We start from the raw sequence: 24,682 nt of genomic DNA, 5'->3' as shown, positions 1-24,682 counted from the left end.
AATCTCACATCTTACATAAAAAACTAACAAAATGGAGCATACATTTAAATGTACAATATAATACTATACTTTTAGAAAAAAAAAATCTGGAATCTAAAACTCAGTGAATTGTTTTTACCATATCAAAAGCATGATCCCAAAAGGGAAAGATCAATAAATTGAACTTCATCAAAACAAAACAGCTTACTCTTTCCCTGTAAAGATATCATAAAAACAATCTAAAGCTTAGTGCCACTAAATGCCACACTATGTAATGTGCCAGTCATATCAGCCAAAGGACTTACATCTATAACATATGAACTCTGAAAACCCAGCAGTTTGAAAAAAATCTGCTTAGAAAATGGGGGAGAAAGACATGAAGAAACATTTCACCAAAGACAACAGACAGATGACAGAGAAACATGTGAGAAGATATTTCCCATGAACTACTGGGGAAAATGCAAATAAATATCATGATGAGATACTCCATACTGATAGGAAGAGCAAAAATAAAAACAAAACAGTTACAATACCAAATGCTCACAACAACGTAGACAAACCAGATCTCTCACACATTGCTGGTGGTAACATAAAATGGTATAGCCACTCTGGAAAATGGTACTAAGCGGAACTATGTACATTCCACATAGTGGAACATAAGTCAGCAATAAAAAGGAAAAAATAAACACACAGCAACTTGGATGGCTCTCAAGGGGATTATGCTGAATGAAATAAAAAACAATCTCCAAAGGTCACATGGCATATTTACACATGTACATAACTTTCTCAAGATGACAAACTATGAGGTAGAGAACAAAGTAGTGGTTTCCCAGGTTTGGAATGATAGGAGTAAATATAACTGCAAAGGAAGACCTCAGGGGGGATTTCGGTGGAGATGGAAAAGTTTAATTACACAGATGATTACAGGAGTCTCCACATATAATAAAATGCCAGAGAACGAGACATACACATTAAACCAATGTCAGTTTCCTAGTCTTGATGTTATATGTTACATAAGCTGTCACCACTGAGGGAAACTGCATGAAGGCTAACAGAATTTCTCTGTAATACCTATGTATTCTGATTAATTCATTAATATTTCAAAGCTGAAATTTCAAAAAAGCGAATGGTATCTGTCAATTATTATTGTGTTATATCAATCAGAAATTGTGATATGATATCCTTTCTATCACCTTATTTTGTTAAAATAATGGTAATAAATTCTACAAATAGTTTCCAAACTGTTTCACAGTCACAAAACAATTGTTCTACAAAGAGTATATTGGTTTCCATACTAAAAAAATTGGGGGCATAAGGAATTTGGAAAAATTCTATTTATAGTATCAGCTTTTTGAAAATTCACACTGCAGGATCCGGAGAAACACCTCACATAGAAGTTTGTCTTCCCTGATGACTACCTGATTTCATAATTTGGAAAAAATTATTCTAATGCATGTCACTTGCAAAACTGAGTTGGTGAGAGTGGGGATCAGTGTCAATAATTTTGGAAAGACAATGAAAGCTTCCTGAGCTCCAGTCACTTGACTACAGCCTGTGAATAATGAATTCCTGAAGCTTAAGATAGCTGATCCTTCACAGAAGGCCTGGTTTATTAACATTATGATACCTGACCTACTTTCTAACATAATCTCCCAAAGAAAACAAAAGCTATTCATAGTGCATGATGAATAAAGTCTCTGAAAATATACCAGTTGTTTTCAAGGTGAGGTAAAATTTATGAAAGTTCATGTTGGGACTATATATTTATATATTTGTATTTATTAAATATAAATACATATTTATATATTCTCTGCCACTTTTATCCATTCAAAAATGCTTTGTACTTACTCTAATGCCCATTCACACTGTGAATGTTTAGGTACCTATTTCTCTAGCTAGACAAGAAGCTCAACAATTCTTCATGTAATGTCTTATTTTTCTTTGTTTTCACTCCAGGTCACTTATACTAATGTTAGAGATGCCCAGTGTTGATGGAGACATAACATTCATAATATAACCTTGTGTGTGTATGTGTGAGTCACTCAGTCATGTCTGACTCTTTGTGACCCCATGGACTGTAGCTCACCAGGCTTCTCTGTCCATGGGGATTCTCCAGGCAAGAATACTGGAGTGGGTTACTACTCCTTATTCCTTTCTCCAGGGTATCTTCCCGACCCAGGGTTTGAACCCAGGTCTCCTGCATTGCAGGCAGATTCTTTATCATCTGAGCCACCAGGGAAGCCCTAATATAACCTTACAGAGAGTAAAATGCTTTATATATATATATATATATATATATATATAAATAAATATAATATAATAAATAATGTTTTGTATATATATATAAATATAATATTATAATAATATAATATATATATATAATAGCATTAAACAGTAGCCCCTTCTCCCTCCAACATTCATCAGTTTACTTAAAAGGAGAAAGAATTCTGCTATAACAAATGAGAAATAACATTCAGGATGTAAATGAGCCAACTCAAAGGAAGGATAACTGTTTAGGGGAATTACAGTTATACATTTACAGAAATCAAAGGAAATTGTTAGTGATGTGGTGATGATACAGAAATGGCTGTGTTTTGGTTATTGCTGGCTTTTAAAACATTCTTTAATTTTTTAAAAAATCATTCAAATACAGCAAATATCACTCGGCTCAAACCCACTGTTTTTTCATTCTTCATTTAAATGTCAGTTTCTCAGTGAGAACTTCTCTGATGGCCCTGCTTAAAACTGTAATCATCACTACAAGCATTTTCTTTCTCATTTTCCCCTGTTTTACTTTTTTGCCAGAGCACTTATCCTTATGAATGTCCCGTGTTACCTTACTAACTCTGTTCTGTCTGTGTCCACCTACACTACCTCCATCCATAATGCAAGCTTCATGAGAGCAGGAAATTTGTCTGTACTGTTCATAGCAGTAATCCAAATAGCTAGAAGAAACCCTCACACATGATAGACACTCAATAAATATTTCTGAATAAATACACAAATGTTCATTCTTTAACATTTCTTAAAATCACCAATAAATTATATCAGGCAATTAAATATATATACAGCCATTAAATCTTGACTAGAATATGAATGAATCAATTAAATTCATTAAAATATACAGAATCACTTTCCATATTTAAAACATTAATTATTGCCCTTATACAAATCCTGATATATTTGTATATGTCAATAAAGAATAAAATCATAGCTCTCTCTTCTCACCAGAAAACTTTTTCAAATGTTTGTCTGTTTAAATGAGTGTTTCTCAAATTTTAGTGTGTGTGTGTGTATACATATATATATATATATATATTTGTTAAAATGCAGTTTATAATCTATAAGTCTGGGGTGGAGCCTGAATTATAATAAAAATGGCATTTGTCTGTGGACCAAAATTTGAGTAACTGAGTTTAGGGAAATTTTCAGCAGTGTTAAATTGCACATAAATGTAACATTAAAAAGTGATATTTTTAAAAACATTGCATCCAATAAGAAAAAATGTGTTTAAAAATATTGGTAATGAATTTAGTAAGGCTACTATTAAGTAACTGAGTATAAGAGTTTGATTTACTGTTTATCTCCAAGTGTCTAACACTTGGTCTTCTTTCACCAAGAGGGAACCCTAAGGTAAACTATGGACTGTGGTGATAATGACAACTCCAGTGTAACAAATCAACCCTCTGGTAGGCAACATGTTAGTCAAAGGGAGGCTGTGCATGTATGGGAGTTAGTTTTGCTGTGAACACACAAGTTCTTTAAAAAATAAATTCTATTGAAAATTTAAAAAGACAGCCTACGGAATGAGAAAAAAGTATTTGAAAATCATATATTCAATAATGGCTTAATATCCATATAGATAACTCCTACAACTCAACAACGAAAAAGTACACAATCCTATAAAGAAAAGCACAAAGGACTTCAATACACATTTATCCAAAGAAGACATGCAAAGAGCCATTAAACACAAGTAAAGATGATTAAGACTGTTAGTAATTAGGGAAGGACAAATCAAAACCACAATAACAGTCTGCTTCATACACATTAGGATGACGATAACTTTTAAAAAGGTGGGGAAGGGGAATGAGTGTCAGTTAAGTCCCAGATCACCCTCAGGTTGTAAGATAAACACTAGGGCTTAACACACAACATGAGGACTACAGCTAGCACTGTTGTATGGTATATTTGAAATAAAGAGATTAGATCCTAAGAGTTCTCATTACAAGGAAACAAGGTTTTTTTCCTTTTTATTTTTTTGTACCTATCCTAAGCTCCCTAATATTGCAATTTGCTCTCCGTTTTTTATCTCCTTTAATTTACTCTATAGTTTCTCATACAAAATATATCATTTCCCACCTCTGCCACCCTCTGTGATATACACACACACAGACACACACATTCTGTGTGACTTCTGTCTTCTCTACCTCTCTTGCTCATTCTTGATGGAGTCTTGAAAATGTTATCAGTCTTTCCAATTTCTCTCTATCTGACATTTGTGGTCTATTCCATTAATTTGCATTGCAAGCTAATTGATTTCTAATGTAATAATTTAAGTACATAAAATTTTCACTAAGCACTTTCTTATCTAAATACCACAGGTTTTTTATTGCATTATTGCTATTATTTATTTAACATATTCTAACTTTTACTGTAATTTTTTAGGGGGGAGCCATGGGTTATTAAACATGTCTTCTAAGTAACAAGGATTTTTCTAGCTTTTGCCATAGAACTGATTTCCAGACTAATTTAAAGGATTAATCCATGTCACTTTAATCCACTTAAAATTACTGACATTTATTTAGTGTTTAATAATTTTGTATGTACTTGAAATAGATGTCTGCAGTTAGAAATACACATTATTAATACAAGTGCCCATTAAGTTCAGATTATTAAATAATTATGCTGGTCAAATATCCTGTATCTTTGCTAATCACAGTTCAGAATTAAATTATTTTGAGTTTCCCTGAGATACTCTTAGTTGCATACCAACAATAAATATGCTAATTGGAATATATAGGAAAAGAAGCCTCTATATCAATGGGAAAAAAAATGTTTAAGATTTCAGATTTCTCAGATACACAAATCATTTTCTTTTGGACTATGTCCTGTATTTTATATCATAAAATAAAAAGTAATATTTCAATTTTCAGCCAAATTTTGCTTTCTGAGCCTATATTGCTCTACAGAAAATCCTTTGTTTTATAAAGGATTATTTTATTTTCCTCTGTCAGAAATAGTCTACATCTTTAAAAAATAGCTCAGTTGTTTTCTTTTTTTTTTTCTATTCTTAAGTGGTACATTTATACCAAATTATATTTTAGAAGTTTTATTAAAGTTGTTATATTTGTTCAGCCTTTACTTAGCATCTCAAAAAGTAAATAAATAAAAAGAAAGAAACAAAAGAAGCACATACAAGTTCCAAAGATCATGAAACTTAAGGCTAAATTCCTGGTTGGTTGTCAGTCAAACTTCTGAAATCAGTTGCTATGGTGATTTTTTTAAAGCTTTTCTTCCTATTCTTCTGGGTCTAATTAAAACATCAAAGTTTATAGTATATGGAGGAAAAATAACCACACTAATTATTCATACAGCAGGTTCTAGCCACTTGTAAGGAAAACATTTAAAACCATTAATATAGGAATACAATTGAAGTTTTTAAATACATAATAAAATAAGCAGTGCTATATAAAAAGAAATCATGTTCATGTAATAAAATTCAATGTTGAAATGTGGATTTTTTGGTTTTTTTTTTTTTAAGGTTTGCTGTAAGTTGTTGGTTATTTTTTCCAAGGAGCTGAAAAAATATTCTTATGTAATATCGGGAACTAATTCACCTTTCTACTCCAGTATTACTGATATCATAGCCCATTCAAATCATAGAGAGACTGGGAAATTAGTTCACCAAAAAGCACCTTCTGATACAACTTTCCCTCCAAAGGCTTATAATGATTTTTGTCTTTAGTTTTCCATACAAAAGAGCTACCAAGACAACAAATTTCAGTGCATTTCTCTGACCCTCCCAGCATATCAGTATCCCCTCCCAAACACAGATAGAAGATGCCTAGAAATATTCAAAACAGTATTATCTAAACACAAAGAGTAAAATTCAGCCAGAAATAAAATGTTACTGTAAACACTAAAAAAATGCATTAAATCATACCTTGGGAAAGATATAAATTGGCAACATTGCAAATAAAATTCAAGAACATAATATCTGTTCTGTTTGACTGATAACCTAACAAATTTGTGAGATACTCATATGAAAATGACAATGAAGGAAATGGAAAAGCATTCAAAGCAGAAAATGACTAAAATGCAGCAAAAAATATTCATAAGATACAGATAAATATTAATTAAGAATATAAGATTAGCCAAACAGTTTTGCTTGGTTTCTATAATAGTAACAATGGATATTATAAAACATAATCCACAACTGAGGAAGCAGTTATCAGATAGAAACAAGATTTCTACATCTATAAGATCTTTGGTTTTCCTAAGATTCAGCTGTACATAGAGGTGGTATGGTATTATAGCTTTGGCAAAGCAGTGAATCATAAACCAAAGTACTCGGAAACTTGGTTCAACTCTGACAGTGCCAATTTTATGAAATTTGACCTAATCTTAGCCATTCTTGTCAGCAGCTTTATCCATGGAAATCACTAATAATTAATACCTTTCTCCCTTACCCCTTGGGTTTCTGTGATGATCAATTAGAGATTCATAGATAAAAGGGCTTAAAAGTTCTATATAAACATGAGCTCTTATTATACTGAAGTTGTTCTTGTGATTCCAGATTTGGTTTCAAGAGGCAAAAGATAAAAAAGATCAAACTGTAACACACTAGCCCTGAAATTATTACTAGTAATAGTGGAATAATTTGTCAGCTTCATTTTGACAATTTGTCCTCCCCTCATTTGCAATGAAATGAGGCAACAATGGACTCTGTTGCACCATTTCACGGACTTCCCTGGATGAGCACATATGGCCCATTTAGCTAAGGATGGTTTAATAGGTGCTGTTTATTACAAGTTGATCCCTTACAATATTACACAGGTGATATATATTTCCCTTAGGAGATAATTTTATACATTATCTGGATTTTTTTTTAAATCCACTTCTCCCAGATCATAATTGACTCAAGGGAAAGACAATTCACAGAAATACATCAAAGCATCAAGGCTCATCAACCCTGCATGAGTTGGCTTTGATGGATGTTTGTCTTGTCTTCTCCAAAATTTATTTCATGTAGAAAATACTTGTTTCAATTCAGTTTGTCTTTGAAGACATCTGTTTTCCAGTTAACCTCCAGTTCTTCAGACACTAACACAAAGTCACTGACTAGTTTCAAATAACTTAAGTTTTTAAATGACTTAAGTAAATTAAGTATTGCATTCAGAATCATTAAAATGTATTTGAACGGTTAAACCACCTTACCTGTCTAGGCTTCTCCAATTATATACACACTGTATTTTTCATCAATGAACCCATCGCAGGGAGGGAGGCTGTAGAGATAAAGACGACAAGAAGGAAACAGCATGTGCACTCACCACAGATGAAAGGAGTCTCATCTGAATTATCAGCACAGTCATTCACAAAATCACATAGCTTGTCCTCGGCAATGCAGTGCTTGTTAGCACACGTGAATTCTTGAGCAGTACACGCTCTGTCTGCGCTTAGAAGTGGGGAACAATCTTGAAAGGAAATATCATCCACGGCTACATCTCCTATGTAACTGATACCACGTTTTGCCCTGAAGATAATCTTTAAAAGAAAAAAATAAAACAACAATTAAAAAAAAACAACACAGCATCAGTAGACCCATTCATCAAGAATTCAAAACTTGGGAGACTGGGATCAACGTACATAGACTATCAAAGTAGTTGAATTGCCAAGTCATGTTGACCCTTGCTACACCATGGACTCCAGCCCTCCAGGCTTCTCTGTCCATGGGAGTTCTCAGGCAAGAATACTGGAGTGGGTAGCCATTTCTCTCTCCAGGTGATCTTCCCAACCCAGGGGTCAAACCCATGTCTCCTGCAATGGCAGGCAGACTTTTCACCACGGAGCCACCTGGGCTTGGACACACTTTTGATACCGTGTATAAAATAGGTAACTAATGTAAATCTGCCTTATAGCACGGGGAATTCTGTCAATGCTCTATGATGACCTAAATAGGAAGAAAATCCGAAACTGAGGGAATATATATACATACATAGAGCTGATTCACTTTGCTTTATGGTAGGAACTAACACAACGTTATAAAGCAATACACTCCAATAAAAGTTGTTTAAAAGTTTAAAAATAGAATTCATTTCAATGTATGACAAAAACCACTGCAATGATGTAAAGTAATTAGCCTCCAACTAATAAAAATAAATGGAAAAAAAAAATAGAATTCAAAACCTGGGGCAAACAGTAAACACGGTATAGAACACAAGGCTTGAATCTGATAAAAATAATCCTGCAATCCGTATGGTGAAACTGGCCCAGGAAGTTGGAGGGATACTGAAGATCTGTACCATACTCAGCACGTAAGAACATGTGAGTAGCAACACTATTGCCTCTTGTCTAGATTTTTGAACATGGGGCCTAAGAAACTGGCAGGAGTCACCTATCTCTGCTGCCTCTGTAAATCTCAGGGCCAAAACAAGACCTGGGCACTTGAGAGCCTCAACGAACATAGAAGGAGGAGGCCAGCCAGGTGACAGGATGTACCTAGAGACAGAAGATACAAGCATACTTTTCTTTTTTATTTTATCCACTTCTTACCATTTTTCTGATCCATTCAACTCAACTAGTGTTTATCAAAAACATACCAAATCTCAAAACTATGAATTTTTTAAAAACTGGCCATCTCTTTGGACTTGAAATAATTGTGATTTGCCTTTAATTAATTCTCAAAATTCTCAAGTGTGTCACTGTTGGTCAGTGAGATATCACTTCTATAGATTTTGATGGAAATGATGGAAAATAGGAGTAACAGTACTCACTAAAGTTTTCTAAGTGAAACTAATTCAGACAGTTTCTATTAAATTTGTCTGCAAGCTAAATATGCATTTGTGTGTTAACAGGAAATAGTCATATATTTTAAAGCAAATTTAGGACAATTAGAGATGAGTTAATAAGAAATACCTATTTATTGTCATCAAACTCTCAAACATCTTTTTACCAAATCTAAACAACTATTTTTCTTGAAAGAAGTAATTAATTTTTCCTTAAGATATGATATACTTTTATACTATATGAAAAACCTAAGTGTTTTCCTTTTAAGATAATAACTTAAAATTCACATCTTTTACATGATAAAAATATACATTTTTATATACAATAAATTCATGTATTAAAGTTACATAAAAGGAAAAAATTATTTTTTTTCATAGTAGTTGTACTGGAAAAGAAAAATAAATTTTTAAGATATATTAAGAGCTTGGCTGTGATTAAGAAGAGGTGAAATTAGAATTATAAAGACAACTTTATTATAAGAAAAACTAAGCCCAAGACAAATGGATATACAAACTGAAACAGGTATTCAATTACTGGATGTATCTGACCTCTTAAATACATAATGCATTGCTTCTGATTAAGAAATTATATATTTCTGAGAGTATCTCAATATTCATATATTTGTCATCCTATAGATACAACCTTGGGTACTTTGCCATAATCCAATGGTCAAATTATCACTTACCTGTCAACACTCCACACAATGTTTGTTTAGATTCCATAGATTTTAATGCTGAATGTCACTAAACATTTTTAAAAGCACAAGTATATTTTTTCTAGTACAATAAAGTTGGGGCAATTATTTTACAAAACATAGGAAGCAACAAAGCATAGCATCTGTATTATGGACTTGCGCTTGACCTGCCTGTACTTAAAGCCTATTACTGCCATTGTGTAGTTAAATAAAAAGGGCAAGTTACCCAACTTCTAAGTATTTCTGTATTCTAATCTATAAAATGGAGATAATAATAGTAATTTCCTTATAACATTACAGGAATAAATTTTTTATTCATAGAAGAGTACTTAGCATTTAGTAAGTGTTATGCACATGATTAAATATAAAATTATTACAATTAAAGATTATGATTAAATTGTGGTTCTCAAATATAACTCTGAAAATGACCCAGTGCTGACTCAGTATTTAATTTCTACAAATACTATATACTTCTACTCAAAGGTTAAAGACACTCATGTTTCTGATGCTAAAGAGAATGATACTGTAAAAATGGAAGAAGAATGGACAATACATATGTTCCATCACTATTTCTAGTGCATAGTAATGTGCTTTCCTGCACATAGTAGGTTCTTAATATGCTTTTATTGAAGGAATGAGTGAATCACATTAAATATCAAATATTAACCATTAAAATTTCATCTTAAGGTTCAAACAACATGAGGATATTCCTCTGCAAATTCCAATATATGAAAAATTAAATTTCAGAAAGACTAAATTAATAATTGATACCTCTGCTTAAATCCCTCTTAATGTTGTTTTGAACAAGATTTTACTATGCAAATATTCTACTTGCACAGAATAGTTAAGAATCCACTGCCTGAAGTGGAAGTTGATGCCTGGCAGCAGCTGAACCTTCTACATGTTCTTGCTGATGATCCTTCTTGCCTCTGTTAAAAGGTCTTGAAGGTTAAACAGGTAGGATCCTTCAATAATAAATTTCACACAGTGCAAGGCCACTATATTGCTGTCCAATCTTTCTTATTCTCAAGTTGAACTTATTTCTTGTCCATCTCCTAAATTATCTACAAATGACCCTTCAGAAAACTAGGTTCCAACAAGATGGATTTATCATACCTAACATTCTAAGAAATTGGGGATAATGCTGAATCAATGCCTTTATTTATTTATTTTAAAATGTTACCTTTTCTTTAAGTCTTTATTGAATTTTTTTTACAATACTGCTTCTGTTTTATGTTTGGCTTTCTGGTCAGGAGGCATGCGGGATCTTAGCTCCCCTACCAGGGATTGAAACCATACCACCTGCATTAGAAGGCTAAATCTTAACCACTGAACAGTCAGGGAAGTTACAAGCACCAGGGCCTTTAAAGAGCTATATCTAGCCTGTGCTTCCATCGGAGTTGAAATGGGCTGATCTATCAAATATGGCACATGACTGCTGATACAGTTACTGAATATTCACAGCTGATTTGAGTACATTTGCTGTTATATAAAGGACTGGAAATGCAATCATTAGCAAAGATAGTATACCATCTATATACATGGTGCAAATTCAAGGAATTCAGACTTGTGCAGTTAAAACTAAGAAAAAAATGACATAAATGGCTCTGAATTCTCACTTTCCCTTATCCAATCTAAATCTTAACAGTTAAGCATTATTTTCCAATAAATATCCCTTCATGTCAGACAAAACAAAACTCTAAAAGCAAAAAACACATCCTAGAAGCTCTTTTTTTTTGCCAGATAATCCATAAAAAATAAAATTCACATTAAATATCTTGTCACATAATTACTTTTGGGTTAAATGTTTTAATCTAGGTATCATTAGTTCTTTTCCTTTACTTTCAGGTCTTACCCTAATATTATTGTATTTTACATGAAGACAAATACAGCATCACACAATTTTGTACTTCCCAAAATATTTTTCAGTCAAGTAAACCTGTTTTCTTTAATAAGGTTCAACAATGCACTGTACTTTCAAAGGTCTCTTTAATCAAGTTTGAAATAAATGAAGGTAATTACTCTACAGTCTCTGAGAATATATTTGCAAAATAGAGAGTGGTGTGTGAGATTGTGAAGGCATGATCGTTGTCACTAAAATTAAATGTTCCTAGAAATATGGTTGTCTCATTGGGAACAAAATTAGGGCAATCCAGAACTGTAAATTCCTTATGGAAAATGCTATATGGAGTGGTAAGCATTCATATAACATATCAGAATGGGAAGACAGGGGTAGAGGAAATAAAGAAAAAAAGCCAACAAACAATCATCATCTTAATACTCGGATTACAAACCTGTATATGGGAATGAACACCTAAAAACAGCTCCACTTTTTTCCATTGTGTACCTTGCTGTCCACTTTGAGCCCACAATTTAGAAGTAACATTGTCTTTCTTGCTGAGTACCTGCAGAGACAAATCAAGTAAGAACTATTGAAACACTGTGCCTTGATAAATTTTAAACATGTAGAATTTCCCCAATATTTCTTTTCATTTTAATGTCAACATGAATCCCTGAGAGAAAAGCTCAGACATTTTTCATTAGATACCTTTGTTTTCTAGAACAGCACTGAGTCCCCCAGGGTACCTTACTAGCTCTGTGTAATGAAGTTGTGCATGAATATCTGTCAGTCAAGTCTGAAGGTATCTGGGCACCATTTAATTAAGAATTCTTAACTACCTTATCTTTTAAAATCTGACAGCAGGAACAACTGGAAGTCGCAATATTGAATAACATTCATGTAGTCACACAAAAAGCACAGGATTATTTACTGAAACATAGTTTTGAGAATGACCTTGTGTTCAGTGGGGATGGTGAAATTACAATGGAAGCCAATTCAACTCCAACAGCACATGTGGGTGATACAAGCAGGCATCCTCTTATCTAAGCCAGTAAGAGTTCCCCACCCAGCAAACTCTCACCAGTACTACTGGGGGCTTCCCAGCTGCCACTAGTGGTAAAGAACCCACCTGCCAGTGCAAGAAACTTAAGGATGCAGGTTCGATTCCTGGGTCAGGAAGATCCCCTGGAGGAGGGCATGGCAACCCACTCCAGTATTCTTGCCTGGAGAATCCCATGGACAGAGGAGCCTGGCAGGCTATGGTCCATAGTGTTGTAAAGAGTTAGACACAACTGAAGCGACTTAGAATGCTCACACAAGTACTACTGGGCCCTCGTTCTAAAGGCGAATTGAGACTCAGCAGATGAATAATCATGGCTCTTCATTTAGATGACACAAAAAGAACCATCAAGGGAGTAACTGAGAAGAATAGTTTCACATTTTATAATAACTGAATGAGATGATGTATTTAATTAATATCACAACATTACTTTTTAACAATACAGATATGTACAATGGAATTATTATTCACATAAAGGGTGTGGGAAGGTTTTGGTTTTTGAGAGTGAAGGTAATTTTGAATGCTTTCATCATTGGTTTTTAAAGATGTTAAATAGAAATGGTTATTTTTACAAAGTTAGAGTTTTCAGAGTCATACAAAAATTAGTATGCAGCTAGCAAAAATACCACTAAATTCTTGGTCCATAAAATTCAAGTTGAATTTTAAATATATTAAAGTCAAGAAAACAGAATTTCTAAAAAATATAAAAAACCATTTTTGAAGGATACTAAAATGAGTGTATAGGAAATAGGTCTTCTTTGTATGAATACTGCTCTATATACAAATCACTAAAGAAAAATGTGTTCATATAACATACTACCAACATTTAACGTCCTTTTATTTAGCCATGCACAAAAATATGGATCATATGTATTACCACTGTAATTATTTGATAATTAATTGCCTATAAAATAAGGCTGTTTTATAATTTTTCATCTACTAATGTAAAATCATATTTTGAAAAAAATGAAAGCCTATTTCAGGCAATTAATCTCAACCACAAAATACACCTGGTAAATAATTCTCATTTTTCTGATGGAAATCCTGTAGTCAGTTGTATTGATTGTTTTCTCTAAAGCAATTTTTAAAGAATCAGTGTAACACAAAGGTAAATTATAACTTCAATCCACAAGCCTACCTGGATGTTTTCAGGTTATTATATGCACACATACAAACACACAAACAAACTCTTTAATTGTTTTTGGTGAGAAGTCTCATCTATAATAAATAAAATATTCTTCCAAAATTGATTTATAAATTTAACATATTTCCAATTAAAAAAGTAACAGCATTTTAAAAATAAGATATGTTTATCTAATTTAGGGGGATATAATACTTAATATAGCCAGAAAAATCCCAGAATACTACTAAAATTACATCAAACTACCTGAAAAGAAATGGATAAGCAGGTGATCTGCAGTGTATTTCTCTCTACTTATTGTGGAAAAGAAAGCAGGTAACCCAAATGTCACCTCTTTGCAAATATACTAAATATAGGGCTTCCCTGGTGGCCCAGTGGTTGGGAATCCTCCTGCCAATACAGGGGACATGGGTTCAATCCCTGGTCCAGGAAGATCCCACATGTCATGGAGCAAGTAAGCCTGTGCAGCCCAACCACTCAGCTTGCACTCTAGAGCCCGCAAGCTACCACCGCTGAGCCCACAGGCCAGAACCACTGAAGCCTGCGATTCCCAGGGCCCGGGCACCGCAGCAAGAGAAGCCGCCACAAGGAGAAGCTTGCGCACCGCCCTGAACATTCAGCACAGTCCAAAAAAAAAGTAATTTTTTAAAAAGATACTAGGAAGAGATAACAATGGAATGTGAAAAGAATTCTATATTGAATTAAATTTTTCCTACAAAAGATCCTATTGGGATAGTGAACAAGAAAAAGAATCTCTGAGTGAAAGATACATTAGCGTTGCCTGTGAGATTCTTGCAACTTTTTGTGAGTTTCAAGCAGTTTAATATATATATATGTGTGTATATATACATATATATATGTATTTTTTTAACCAAGAAACAATTTGAAAGAGACTATCGGAGAATGTAGCACCACTACATCAAAGACAACAAGAATGCACATCCAAATATCACCCAAGTGTTTATATTCATTTGTTGTGTTATTCACAGATATTGACTCTAAACCTACATGACAAATTTCAAGGGTAAAACATTATCACACAGAAGCTGTAGTCTCAGAATAAATTCTATAATCATATATAACATCATAAACTATACCTCAATAAATTAAAAAAAAGAGGTCAATTGGCCACTTGAGTTTTAAAATAAAATTTAAATTTTTATAAATGGTCTTGACACACTTTTGTATGTCAAATACATTTAAAAAAAATAGAAGAGAAAATAAAATGACCTAAAAAAGACCATAATCATAAATAGGATAGTTAAAAAAACTCTATTAGACACTCAGGTCCAATTCTACTAAATTTTTTCAGTCATAATGCTTTGAAACCAGTTGATAATTGTTGGTAATTGTCCATATCTCATTTATTAGCAGACTATATATTTTAATAACACTAAATTGTATAGTATGAATTTTTATAGAACAAATTTGGAAAATGCCATTGCCTAATAGTACCTGGAGAGAACCAACGGTGGCACCATTCATATGAGTCCAGAACACCAGGGTACAATTTGGTCCTGTGCGTGAAATGATAGGAGTAAGGATATCAGCCATGTCACCAAATTTTCCATTGGAGCTATCAGCATACAGGTACCAGCCATCTGCGGTATTTCTGGGGAAAGAAGGATGTGTTTATCAGATTAAAAACGAAGAAGAAACTCATAAATACAGTTTGTCATTGAGCATATATTACTGTTCTGTAATTTGTCCTAAGAATATAACATGCTGTTTAGCATAATGGCGACTCATAACCTTCAGCATAGACATTCTTCTATTTTAATTCTGAATCTATGTAGCATTAGCACAATGTGCAAAATTTATGGTAAAGCCTGAAACTACCAAATCTAACATGTAATGACTTGATCTTTTGTTTACAACAATACTGCCAATACTCTGATCAGCTTTGTAGAGCTTATTTTTATGTGGGTAAAATGAGACTCTGAAACACTGAAAACATTTAGAAGAGGCATAAAAAATGTAACTATAAATATAAATAATTAAAGCATGAAAAAGAGAAATGAACTGTCCTGGGGTTCTATTAACTAGTCTAAAGTCTTTCAGGTTCAAATTTATTTACTCTATTATTTTAGGTTAGTTTTACTTAAACATATTTTAATAAATTGGTAGATAATTTTTAATTGTGTCTTTTCTCTCTGAGTTTCAAACCAGAAAGGGAAACTAATGATGGAAACAAATATCAGCATAATCATGCATAGAGTTTATACCCCCATTTGAATTATCAATTCAAAAAAGAGATAAGACATGCTACTCAACACAGAGCTTTTTGAAATATTAAATAAGGAAGTGATTCCTCAAAATTTGGGCATTCTGGCATTCTTTCCCTTCTTTGATTAATTAGCTTTCACATCACTTTTTCACCACATGTGAGACTAGTACCATAGAGTTTAAACTTGCTACTTATTAAAACCATTTGGAAAGCTGTTAGTTATCACTTTTGGAGGAAAGACGTATGAAACATTAATAGAAAATAGATGGAGAGAAAGAGGCAAGTGTTCATTCAATCACCACTTATTTACTGAGTCAGTCTTTCGAGCCCAGCAGTGGGAATGTGATTGTGGACAAGAGACATGACGGGTTGAGACCTGGCCGCAGCAGTTACTAGATGGCAATATTAGGGAAGTTATTTAACCTCTCTGAACCTATTGCTTTCTTCATTTATAAAATAGGATAGCTCCACATTATTAACAGGAGTTAGAAATAAGTGGAACCTCTAACACAGTACCTGGCCCATCTAATATATTTAATAAATTGGAGTTGTGATGTGTGATTATGTTTATGTCACTAGTTGCTGCTAACGGAATAGAGCTTACTGTCCTATGAACTACACAGGGTATGAATTAAGATTATTTTTAAGAGGCAGGATTACTAAATTGTCAGAATTGTGTGTCAATGACTAAACAGTTCCAGCTTTGTTCCTTGTGTGTGCTTAATATCCCAGGATTCCACAGATGCTGAGAACAAAGATGAATACATGAATTATTCAGTGGTTCAGGATTCACTGTGATTCAGCACCATCTCAGTAGATCTTTTTCCCCCAAAATTGGCAAACTGATTCTAAGCTTAATATAGAAATCCAAAGAACTAAGAATAGCCATTTTATCACAAAGTAGAACAAAGTTGAAGAATTTACTTAATCAGATATCAAGATTCATTATAAAGGTAGAATAATCAAGATAGAGTTGTATTGCAGTAAAGACAGAAAAACGGACAGGAGAAATGGATAAAAAAAGTCTTAAAATTCTATACATATTTGTACATCTGATTTATGAAAAGCTTAGTTCTAACAGAGCAGTGAAGGAAAGGACAATCTTTTCAATATGGATTGAATAAATTAGGTAGTCCTATGGGGAAAAAAGAAACCTTGACCCCTATTTCACAGCATTCAAAAATAATGAATTACAGTAGAATATACCTGAAATGTGAAAAGTAAAACAATAAAGCTTGTCTAAGATATGTAATAATATTTTCATGATATGGGACTGAGAAAAAATTTTAAATAATATATAAAGGTTACTAGCTATAAGAAGAAATACTAAAAAGTCAGACTGTATTAAAAAGCAGAGATGTTACTTTGCCAACAAAGGTCTGTCTAGTCAAAGCTATGGTTTTTCCAGTGGTCATGTATGGATGTGAGAGTTGGACCATAAAGAAAGCTGAGCACCAAAGAATTGATGCTTTTGAACTGCAGTGTTGGAGAAGACTCTTGAGAATCCCTTGGAGAGCAAGGAGATCCAACCAGTCCATCCTAAAGGAAATCAGTCCTGAATATTCATTGGAAGGACTGATGCTGAAGCTGAAACTCCAATACTTTGGCCACCTGATGTGAAGAACTGATTCATTGGAAAAGACCCTGATGCTGGGAAAGATGGAGGGAGGGAGGAGAAGGGGATGACAGAGGACAAGACGGTTGGATGGCATGAGTTTGAGTAAACTCCAGGTGTTGATGATGGACAGGGAGACCTGGCATGCTGCGGTCCATGGGGTTGCAAAGATTCAGACATAACTGAGTGACTGAACTGAACTGATTATATAACTACATATTCATATAAGGAAGACAGGATGAAATATCGCCAAATGGTAATGTTTATATCTTTGGGGCCATGACTATTTCATCTCTTACACAGTGTCTGGTTCACTCTCAACAATACTTGATACTTTCAAAAGTACTTGATACTCTTAAAAATACTTGATAAACAAAAATTACTTTAAAATCAGTATAGCACATGTGGAAACAAAAACACCAAGGGAATACTAGAGCTCTAGATCAGATGATATTATGCAAGAAAATTTTATAATAATATGTTCCAGGCTAGGGGAAAAAAAATACAAAAAGACAGAACAATATGAATAGACTTGGAGACCATGGAAGTATTTGGTGACTAAAAGTCATAATTCTAGTAACAATAAAACATCTAATCAATGGTTCTTCAACTGGAGGTCCTGGTAGTAATTTCACAGCAATTAGACAATGAAAAAATACAAATACTTCATTTCTCCCAACAATACAATTTGAGAAAATTCAATCACAATAACAAAAGTAAATGAATTATTGGAACAATTCTAATTATATTCCCTTGAAATATCCCCTCACCTGCAAAGAAAAGAAAAAAGGGAGACATTTCAGGAGATGCATTTGAAAAGTGCAAACAATACACCAGCATTTTTGTTTTAACACTGCCCTATGAACACTAGGCTTTTGCAATGGATCAGCAGTAAAAGAATCTGCCTCGAAGGCAGGAGACATGGGTTCGATCCCTGGGTCAGGAAGATCCACTGGAGGAGGAAATGGCAACCCCAGTATTCTTGTGGAAAATCCCATGGACAGGGCAGTGTGGAGGGCCACAGTCCACAGGGTACAAACAGCTGGACACAGCTGAGCAACTGAACATGCAGAAGCACATCTACACAGGATCAGTGTAAAAGTATATCATCTGGTTACTAGTTTTATACGCCTTAATTGAGGACATATGACGTATGTATGATGTCTAATGGAAAATGAAGAATGAGCCAAGCACGTGCCTGAGATGAAATTATTTGAGCACGTACCTGCAAAGGAAATCAACTCCTCTCCTGGAAAGGGTACAGCAATAATGATCATACCTACCAGTGCTGTCACTCATAAAATACCAGGATCTCTCTCCCAGCCTTCAAACTGTCTTTTCTCATACAGGGCAGGGAGTATGATGTTTTATAGACATATACCTTTTCTAATAAAACATAGCATAAACCACAGTAGTAAAGGTTTAAAGAAAGCACAGCTTTATATCCAGGTGTCACAAAAGTAAAGATCCAGGCGATGATATAGAAGTCATTAAAAAGTCATTATAAAAAGAGACCTGATTTACAGTCATGCTATTTTTTAAAATGTTGCCTAAGCATCATAGGATAATCAGTTTCTAGAGCCTCAGTATTACACAGATTAAGTGATTTAAAAATCGACATTTCCCTCTTATTTGAGATTCTCCTGGGTATTCACCTTATTTAAATTAGTAAGGGAAAAAATACAACCTTCCATGGACAAATCAAAATATACAGGTACAGTATGAGGGACATATTCTTCAGGCTTATCCTCTGTCTTGAGATATATCTTATAATACTGTAACTGTTGTAATGTACCTGATGTTATATGAGTAACTGAAAGTTGTCATGAACTTGATTACCTTCATGAGTAGCAGAAAATACAAAGTGTTCAACAGTATAATTCTCCTGGGGATTTCCACAGTATCACCCTCATGTCTGCAATGAACCATCCTTGCCATGTGTAACTGCTCCCCACCCCTCCTACCAATTCCACAGTCTGATCTACCACTGCTGGAGTAACCTTCTTAAATAAGACAGAACACTCAGAGGTCTCATGTGGGATTTTTAGAATATAAGGGAAAAGGAACATTCCTTCTTGAGTGTCAGGACATGACCCCACCCCCATCCCTGACCCCCACCCAGGTCTGAAACCAGATGTGTAGGATTCCAAAATTCCACATACGCCCTCTACATTCTGCTGGAACATTGCAAAAGACCAAAAAAAAAAAAAAAGGTTCTATTTGATCTTATTGGTCCTTTACAATATACATTTGATTTTACCATCCGGCTTAGAAATCTTCAATATACCTTTACTTACTCAAAGTGAGATCCCTAAACTGTTCCTGGATTGCAGGTACATAAGAAGCCTTGGTAAAATACACATCAATTCATTACATACACTGTCCTGATCTGCTGACACTGTTTTGCTTCATTTTTTTAATAGTCAGAATTTCTTGATAAAGGAAGCACTGAATTAATTTGCTTCTGGTGTGAGCTCCTTGATATCATCTTCTTGTAAAAAGTCTGTCCACAGAGCAGTCTTTTATAATGAGAAAAAGAGAGTTAGTCGCTCAGTTGTGTCTGACTCTTTGTGACCCCATGGACTGTAGCCCAGAAGGCTCCTCTCTCCATAGAATTCTCCAGGCAAGAATACAGTAACCATTCCCTTCTCCAGAAGATCTTTCCAACCACAAAGCCCAGGTTTCCTGCATTGCAGGTGGATTCTTTACCATTTGAGCCACCAGGGAAGCCTCTTTCAGGCTGAATTGGTATCTTACTCAGGTCAGAGAACTTTTTTTCTGTAAAGGCCACACAGTAAATATTTTAGGCTTTGGGGGCCATATGGTCTTTGTTACAACTATTCAACTCTGCAACATGAAGGCATCCATGAACTACTTAAATGAATGAATATAGCCATGTTCCAAAAAAACTACACTAATAAAAACAGGCATTAGGTAAAAACTGGCCCACAGACCACGGTTTATTTAGCACCATTCTTTGGATAAAAGTCTCTACTCATCAGGATCTGAGAAATAACTTTCTATACTAACATCCAGCTTCAACTTTCATATATTACTTTACTCAGCCACCCAGGTTTACACTCATTGTATGTGTTCATGCAATTACTTGAATACATCATGTATTTCCTTCTCTCTGTCTCCCTTATGTTGGTCTTTCTTCTGGACAATGTATAACCTCTGTTGCTGTTCAGTCACCTGGTCATGTCCAACTCTTCACGACCCCATAGACTGCAGCATGCCAGGTCTCCCTGTATCTCACCATCTCCCGGAGTTTGCCCAAGTTCATGTCCATTGCATCAGCCATCCAGCCATCTCACTCCCTATGAGATGTATATAACTTCTATCCTTGGTCTTTCTCCCAAAGATTTACCTTCCATAGCATCTCTCAAGTATATTCTCCTTTCTAAGCCTTCTTAAATCCCCCAACTCTAAATTCCTTGATTCAAAATCACTCACTCACCCAAGAATTCCATATCATTTTACACATAACTTTTTAGATGCATTTTTCATATTAGATTTTAGTTCACTGAATATGAAGCTAAAGTCTCACATAAACATATGAAGGCATATATTTTAACTTACCTATTACAGTATCTAGAACACCTTGTAAAATGGCTTAAACTCAACTGATGCTTAATAAATATTTCCTGAATATGTTGCTAAATAAAAGCAGTAGATATTTCTTGCTTTTCTATAACAAATTCTTCTTTACAAATAAAATTTGCACCTCAATTGTGAAAAAGGGATTTATAATTTGAGCAGTGCTTTTAGATTTCTCTTCCCTAGTCTTATGAAACAAAAAAAAAAAAAGAAAAAACATTTGCTGAAATTTTACATAACCGCCTGGGGTTTTATCAACACAAAATTTAATAACAAAGGTATTAAAGCCAACTGTTTTAATTAGGAGCATCCATGGTTCTTGTTTCAATATTGTATGACATTCACTGGAGAACAGTTCTTTGTGAGGCAAGAAGAAATATATTTAAAAGGTAACAACTGATAAATATAGAGGTCTTATATGGGAACCCCTAAATTTACACAATGCAGCTGTATTTATTATCTAATTCCAAAACAGGAATTTAGAATGCTTATGTATGTATATTCTTTGTTAAATAGATTTCAGGCCAAAAAAACACTAGCTTCTACAATGTATAAAATATTGGAATTTTTAGATCAGTCTTTAAATTAGTATGCCTTTAAATTAGGGAGTATTAAATAATAGTTTATTATTTGATACTTGCAACAAGCCTAAGAAAGTAGGATTATTCATTACTATTTCATACATGAGATAACTAAAACAATTTGTCAATGGTAATTCTTTTGCAAAATACTGAAGTCAGGACTAGGGACTTAGATTCATCAGCCCATGCTTTATACTCTTTTTAAAATAAGAACACTTGATCTATGCTTAGCTAGAACTGACATTTTTACAAAATAACCTTCCTATTCAAGTATGTATTTCCATTTATCCATTTTTCAGTGTTCCTCAGAAGTTATTTTTTAAACTGCATTATAATTAATATACAATAAACTGCTTATATTTTAAATGTTTTGATGGTTTTTAATAACCTTTTACATCTGTATAACCACCACACCGGATATAGAACATTTCTTTTACCCCAGAATATCTCCTACTAGTTGTCCTATAAGTATGGTGTCTGAATTAGCAGCATTAGCCTCACCTGAAAACACTTAAAAATGCTAATTCTTGGGCCCTATCTTAAACCTACTGAATCAGGAACTCTGGGGTAAGGTTCAGCAATCTGTTCAACAAATTCTTCAGCTTATTCTGGGGTATGTTAAATTTTGAGACCCATTGCTCAAAATTGTTAACAGTTAAAAGTTGCTAAATGAGGATGCTAATCCAAAAGGAATATGCAGAAAAAGAAATATTCAAGCTTCATTATACTTCCTGAAATGAACAATCTAGGGACAATAACTTTAAGATTAAAGAATTTTTTAAAATAATTGTTACAACAATACCTCATTTTCCATTATATAATGTGTAGGAAAAAGGCCCTATGTTTTAGTAGTAGAAGAGGAAAAGGAAGAAGAGTAGGAGGCGGTGGGGAGAGTATGGAGGAGTAAGAAAGAAAAAAAGGAGAAAATGGTTAGGAGAAGTAAGATACCCATTTGCAAAATAATGAAGTTGGACCTTTACCTTTATATCACACAAAGATTAACTCAAACTAAATCAAAATCCTAAACATAAGGGCTATAAAACTCTCAGAAGAAAGTTTAGAAGAGGACTTCCCTTGGGGGTTTAGTGATTAAGACTCCATGCTCTCAGTGCAGAGGGCACAGGTTCAATCCCTGGTCAGGGAACTAAGATCCCACATGCTACACGGCACAGCCCAAAGACAGACTAGGGAGAAAGCCTCATGACATTGAATTTGGCAGCTATTTGTTGGCTATGATAACCAAAAGCAAGATAACCAAAGAAAAACTAGATAAACTGAACTATGCCAAAAGTAAAGCTTGTATGCATCAATGAACACTATCAACAGAATGAAAAGTCAACACAGAATCTGAGAAAGTATTTGCAAATCATACTCTGATAAGAGATTAATATCCAGAATATACAAAGAACTCCTACAACTCAACAATAAAAAACAAAAACCCCATTCAAAATGAGCAAAGGACATGTATAACTATGCAAATTAGATAAGTACATATAAAGATAGTCAATGTCACTATCATTTGGGAAATACAAATCAAAACCACCGTGTGCTATCACTTCACACTCACTGGGATGGCTATCATAAACCCCTTCCATAAAAATAAATAAATAAATAAATGCTGTTAAGAATATGGAGAAAGAAATGCTTATTATATATGTAAAACTGTATGTTAGATATATTTTGTCATAATAAAAAGTTTTAAAGACTTTAATAGGAAGCAAATTAAAGACTTGTTATCTTTCTGGGGAAAAAAAAGCATTAGCATTATTTTAATCCAATATTTAATATCTTCCAATACTTGCTTTATTCCTCTTACCATAATTATATAAAGAAAATATTTGTTGTTATTATTCAGTCGCTCAGTCACATGGACTTTTTATCTTAAGAATGGTACACATAAAGTCAAATCCCCTCTAATTTACCCAGTGGATCTTACCAGTATTATCATTTCCTACAGGCTCCATGTCATGAAAAAGATTGAGAAGCCCAACTATATTCAAGCTTTCTTTCCTTCTAATGGCCAGTTAATTAATCTTACAAATATAGGAGTTTAAAGTCAAAAGAGAAATGAGAATAAGCAGAAGTATAGCATTCTGTCTCAAAAAAAAAAAATAATATCTGTAATGGAGAGATAACAACTGCTTGGATATATTTTCCTTTTGAAAAGCAGTTTGGCTGATTCCATAATCTAAAATCAGCATAAACCTGCTAGTGTCAAGGAGGTAAAAGAAATGTACAAGCCGTCTCTGTTAACAGGCAATAGGCCGGTCAGATGTAAATGACAATCACAAGTATGCAAATGAGTCATATTTTCCAGTCAGATTCTTATTCATTCAACATTATCAGGGTCTGATAAAAACTAAGATGTTTTATGCTCAAAATTTAAATGATCCCTGTATTTGAATATTTTTCAATATTATTAAAACTATGGTGCCTTGAGATTAACCACTTCTCTGTTTTTACCATTTTTTTGTTAAACACCACACTGTACTAGAGATTAAATTAGCAATAAAGCATGAGTGAGGAGCAGCTATGATGAGTAAAACTATCTTTTGTCCTGTGTTGCACACAGAAAGCTGACCCTCAGATCTCTGCATTTGTAGACAGAGCAGATCATTTGGTTCTGGTTCTTAACCTTACAATCACACTGATGAAAGGGGATTCATATTGTACCATGAATTCCCTCTGCTAGGTCACTGGAGTTCAACATCAGTATTTTAAAGCCTTGTATACTTTGCTAAGGATGATCATGAACTATCATTCTTTGACCTTTACATTATTCTACAGCACTGCTCATCAGCAATTGCCGTTACCAGTTAATTATAGTATCACTGGTCTGTGGTGGAAAGGGCAATCTAAATTCTGAGTATACGAAAGATGTAGCGCATGTTACAAGTATTTGAAAATGTAAACAAACATTACCACAGTGTTTTGTGGCT

General features: G+C 33.8%; 1 protein-coding gene across 1 annotated transcript in view; it reads right to left on the bottom strand.

Moving 5' to 3' along the window:
- The window catches only part of MALRD1 (MAM and LDL receptor class A domain containing 1), a 518,391-nt gene that overhangs the window by 310,670 nt on the left and 183,039 nt on the right, over window positions 1-24,682 (bottom strand). Inside the window, exons 23-25 of the mRNA XM_020872693.2 lie at window positions 15,176-15,332; window positions 11,974-12,084; window positions 7,530-7,743 (exon numbers count right to left, since the gene is read on the bottom strand). Coding sequence (XP_020728352.2) covers window positions 7,530-7,743; window positions 11,974-12,084; window positions 15,176-15,332 — 482 coding nt within the window. The remainder of the gene's footprint in view (window positions 1-7,529; window positions 7,744-11,973; window positions 12,085-15,175; window positions 15,333-24,682) is intronic.

This window comes from Odocoileus virginianus, chromosome 9 (assembly GCF_023699985.2).
Source record: "Odocoileus virginianus isolate 20LAN1187 ecotype Illinois chromosome 9, Ovbor_1.2, whole genome shotgun sequence".
Lineage (NCBI taxonomy): Eukaryota > Metazoa > Chordata > Mammalia > Artiodactyla > Cervidae > Odocoileus > Odocoileus virginianus.
Note: the sequence above shows the minus strand (reverse complement) of the source record. Positions and strands in the feature narration are given on the sequence as shown.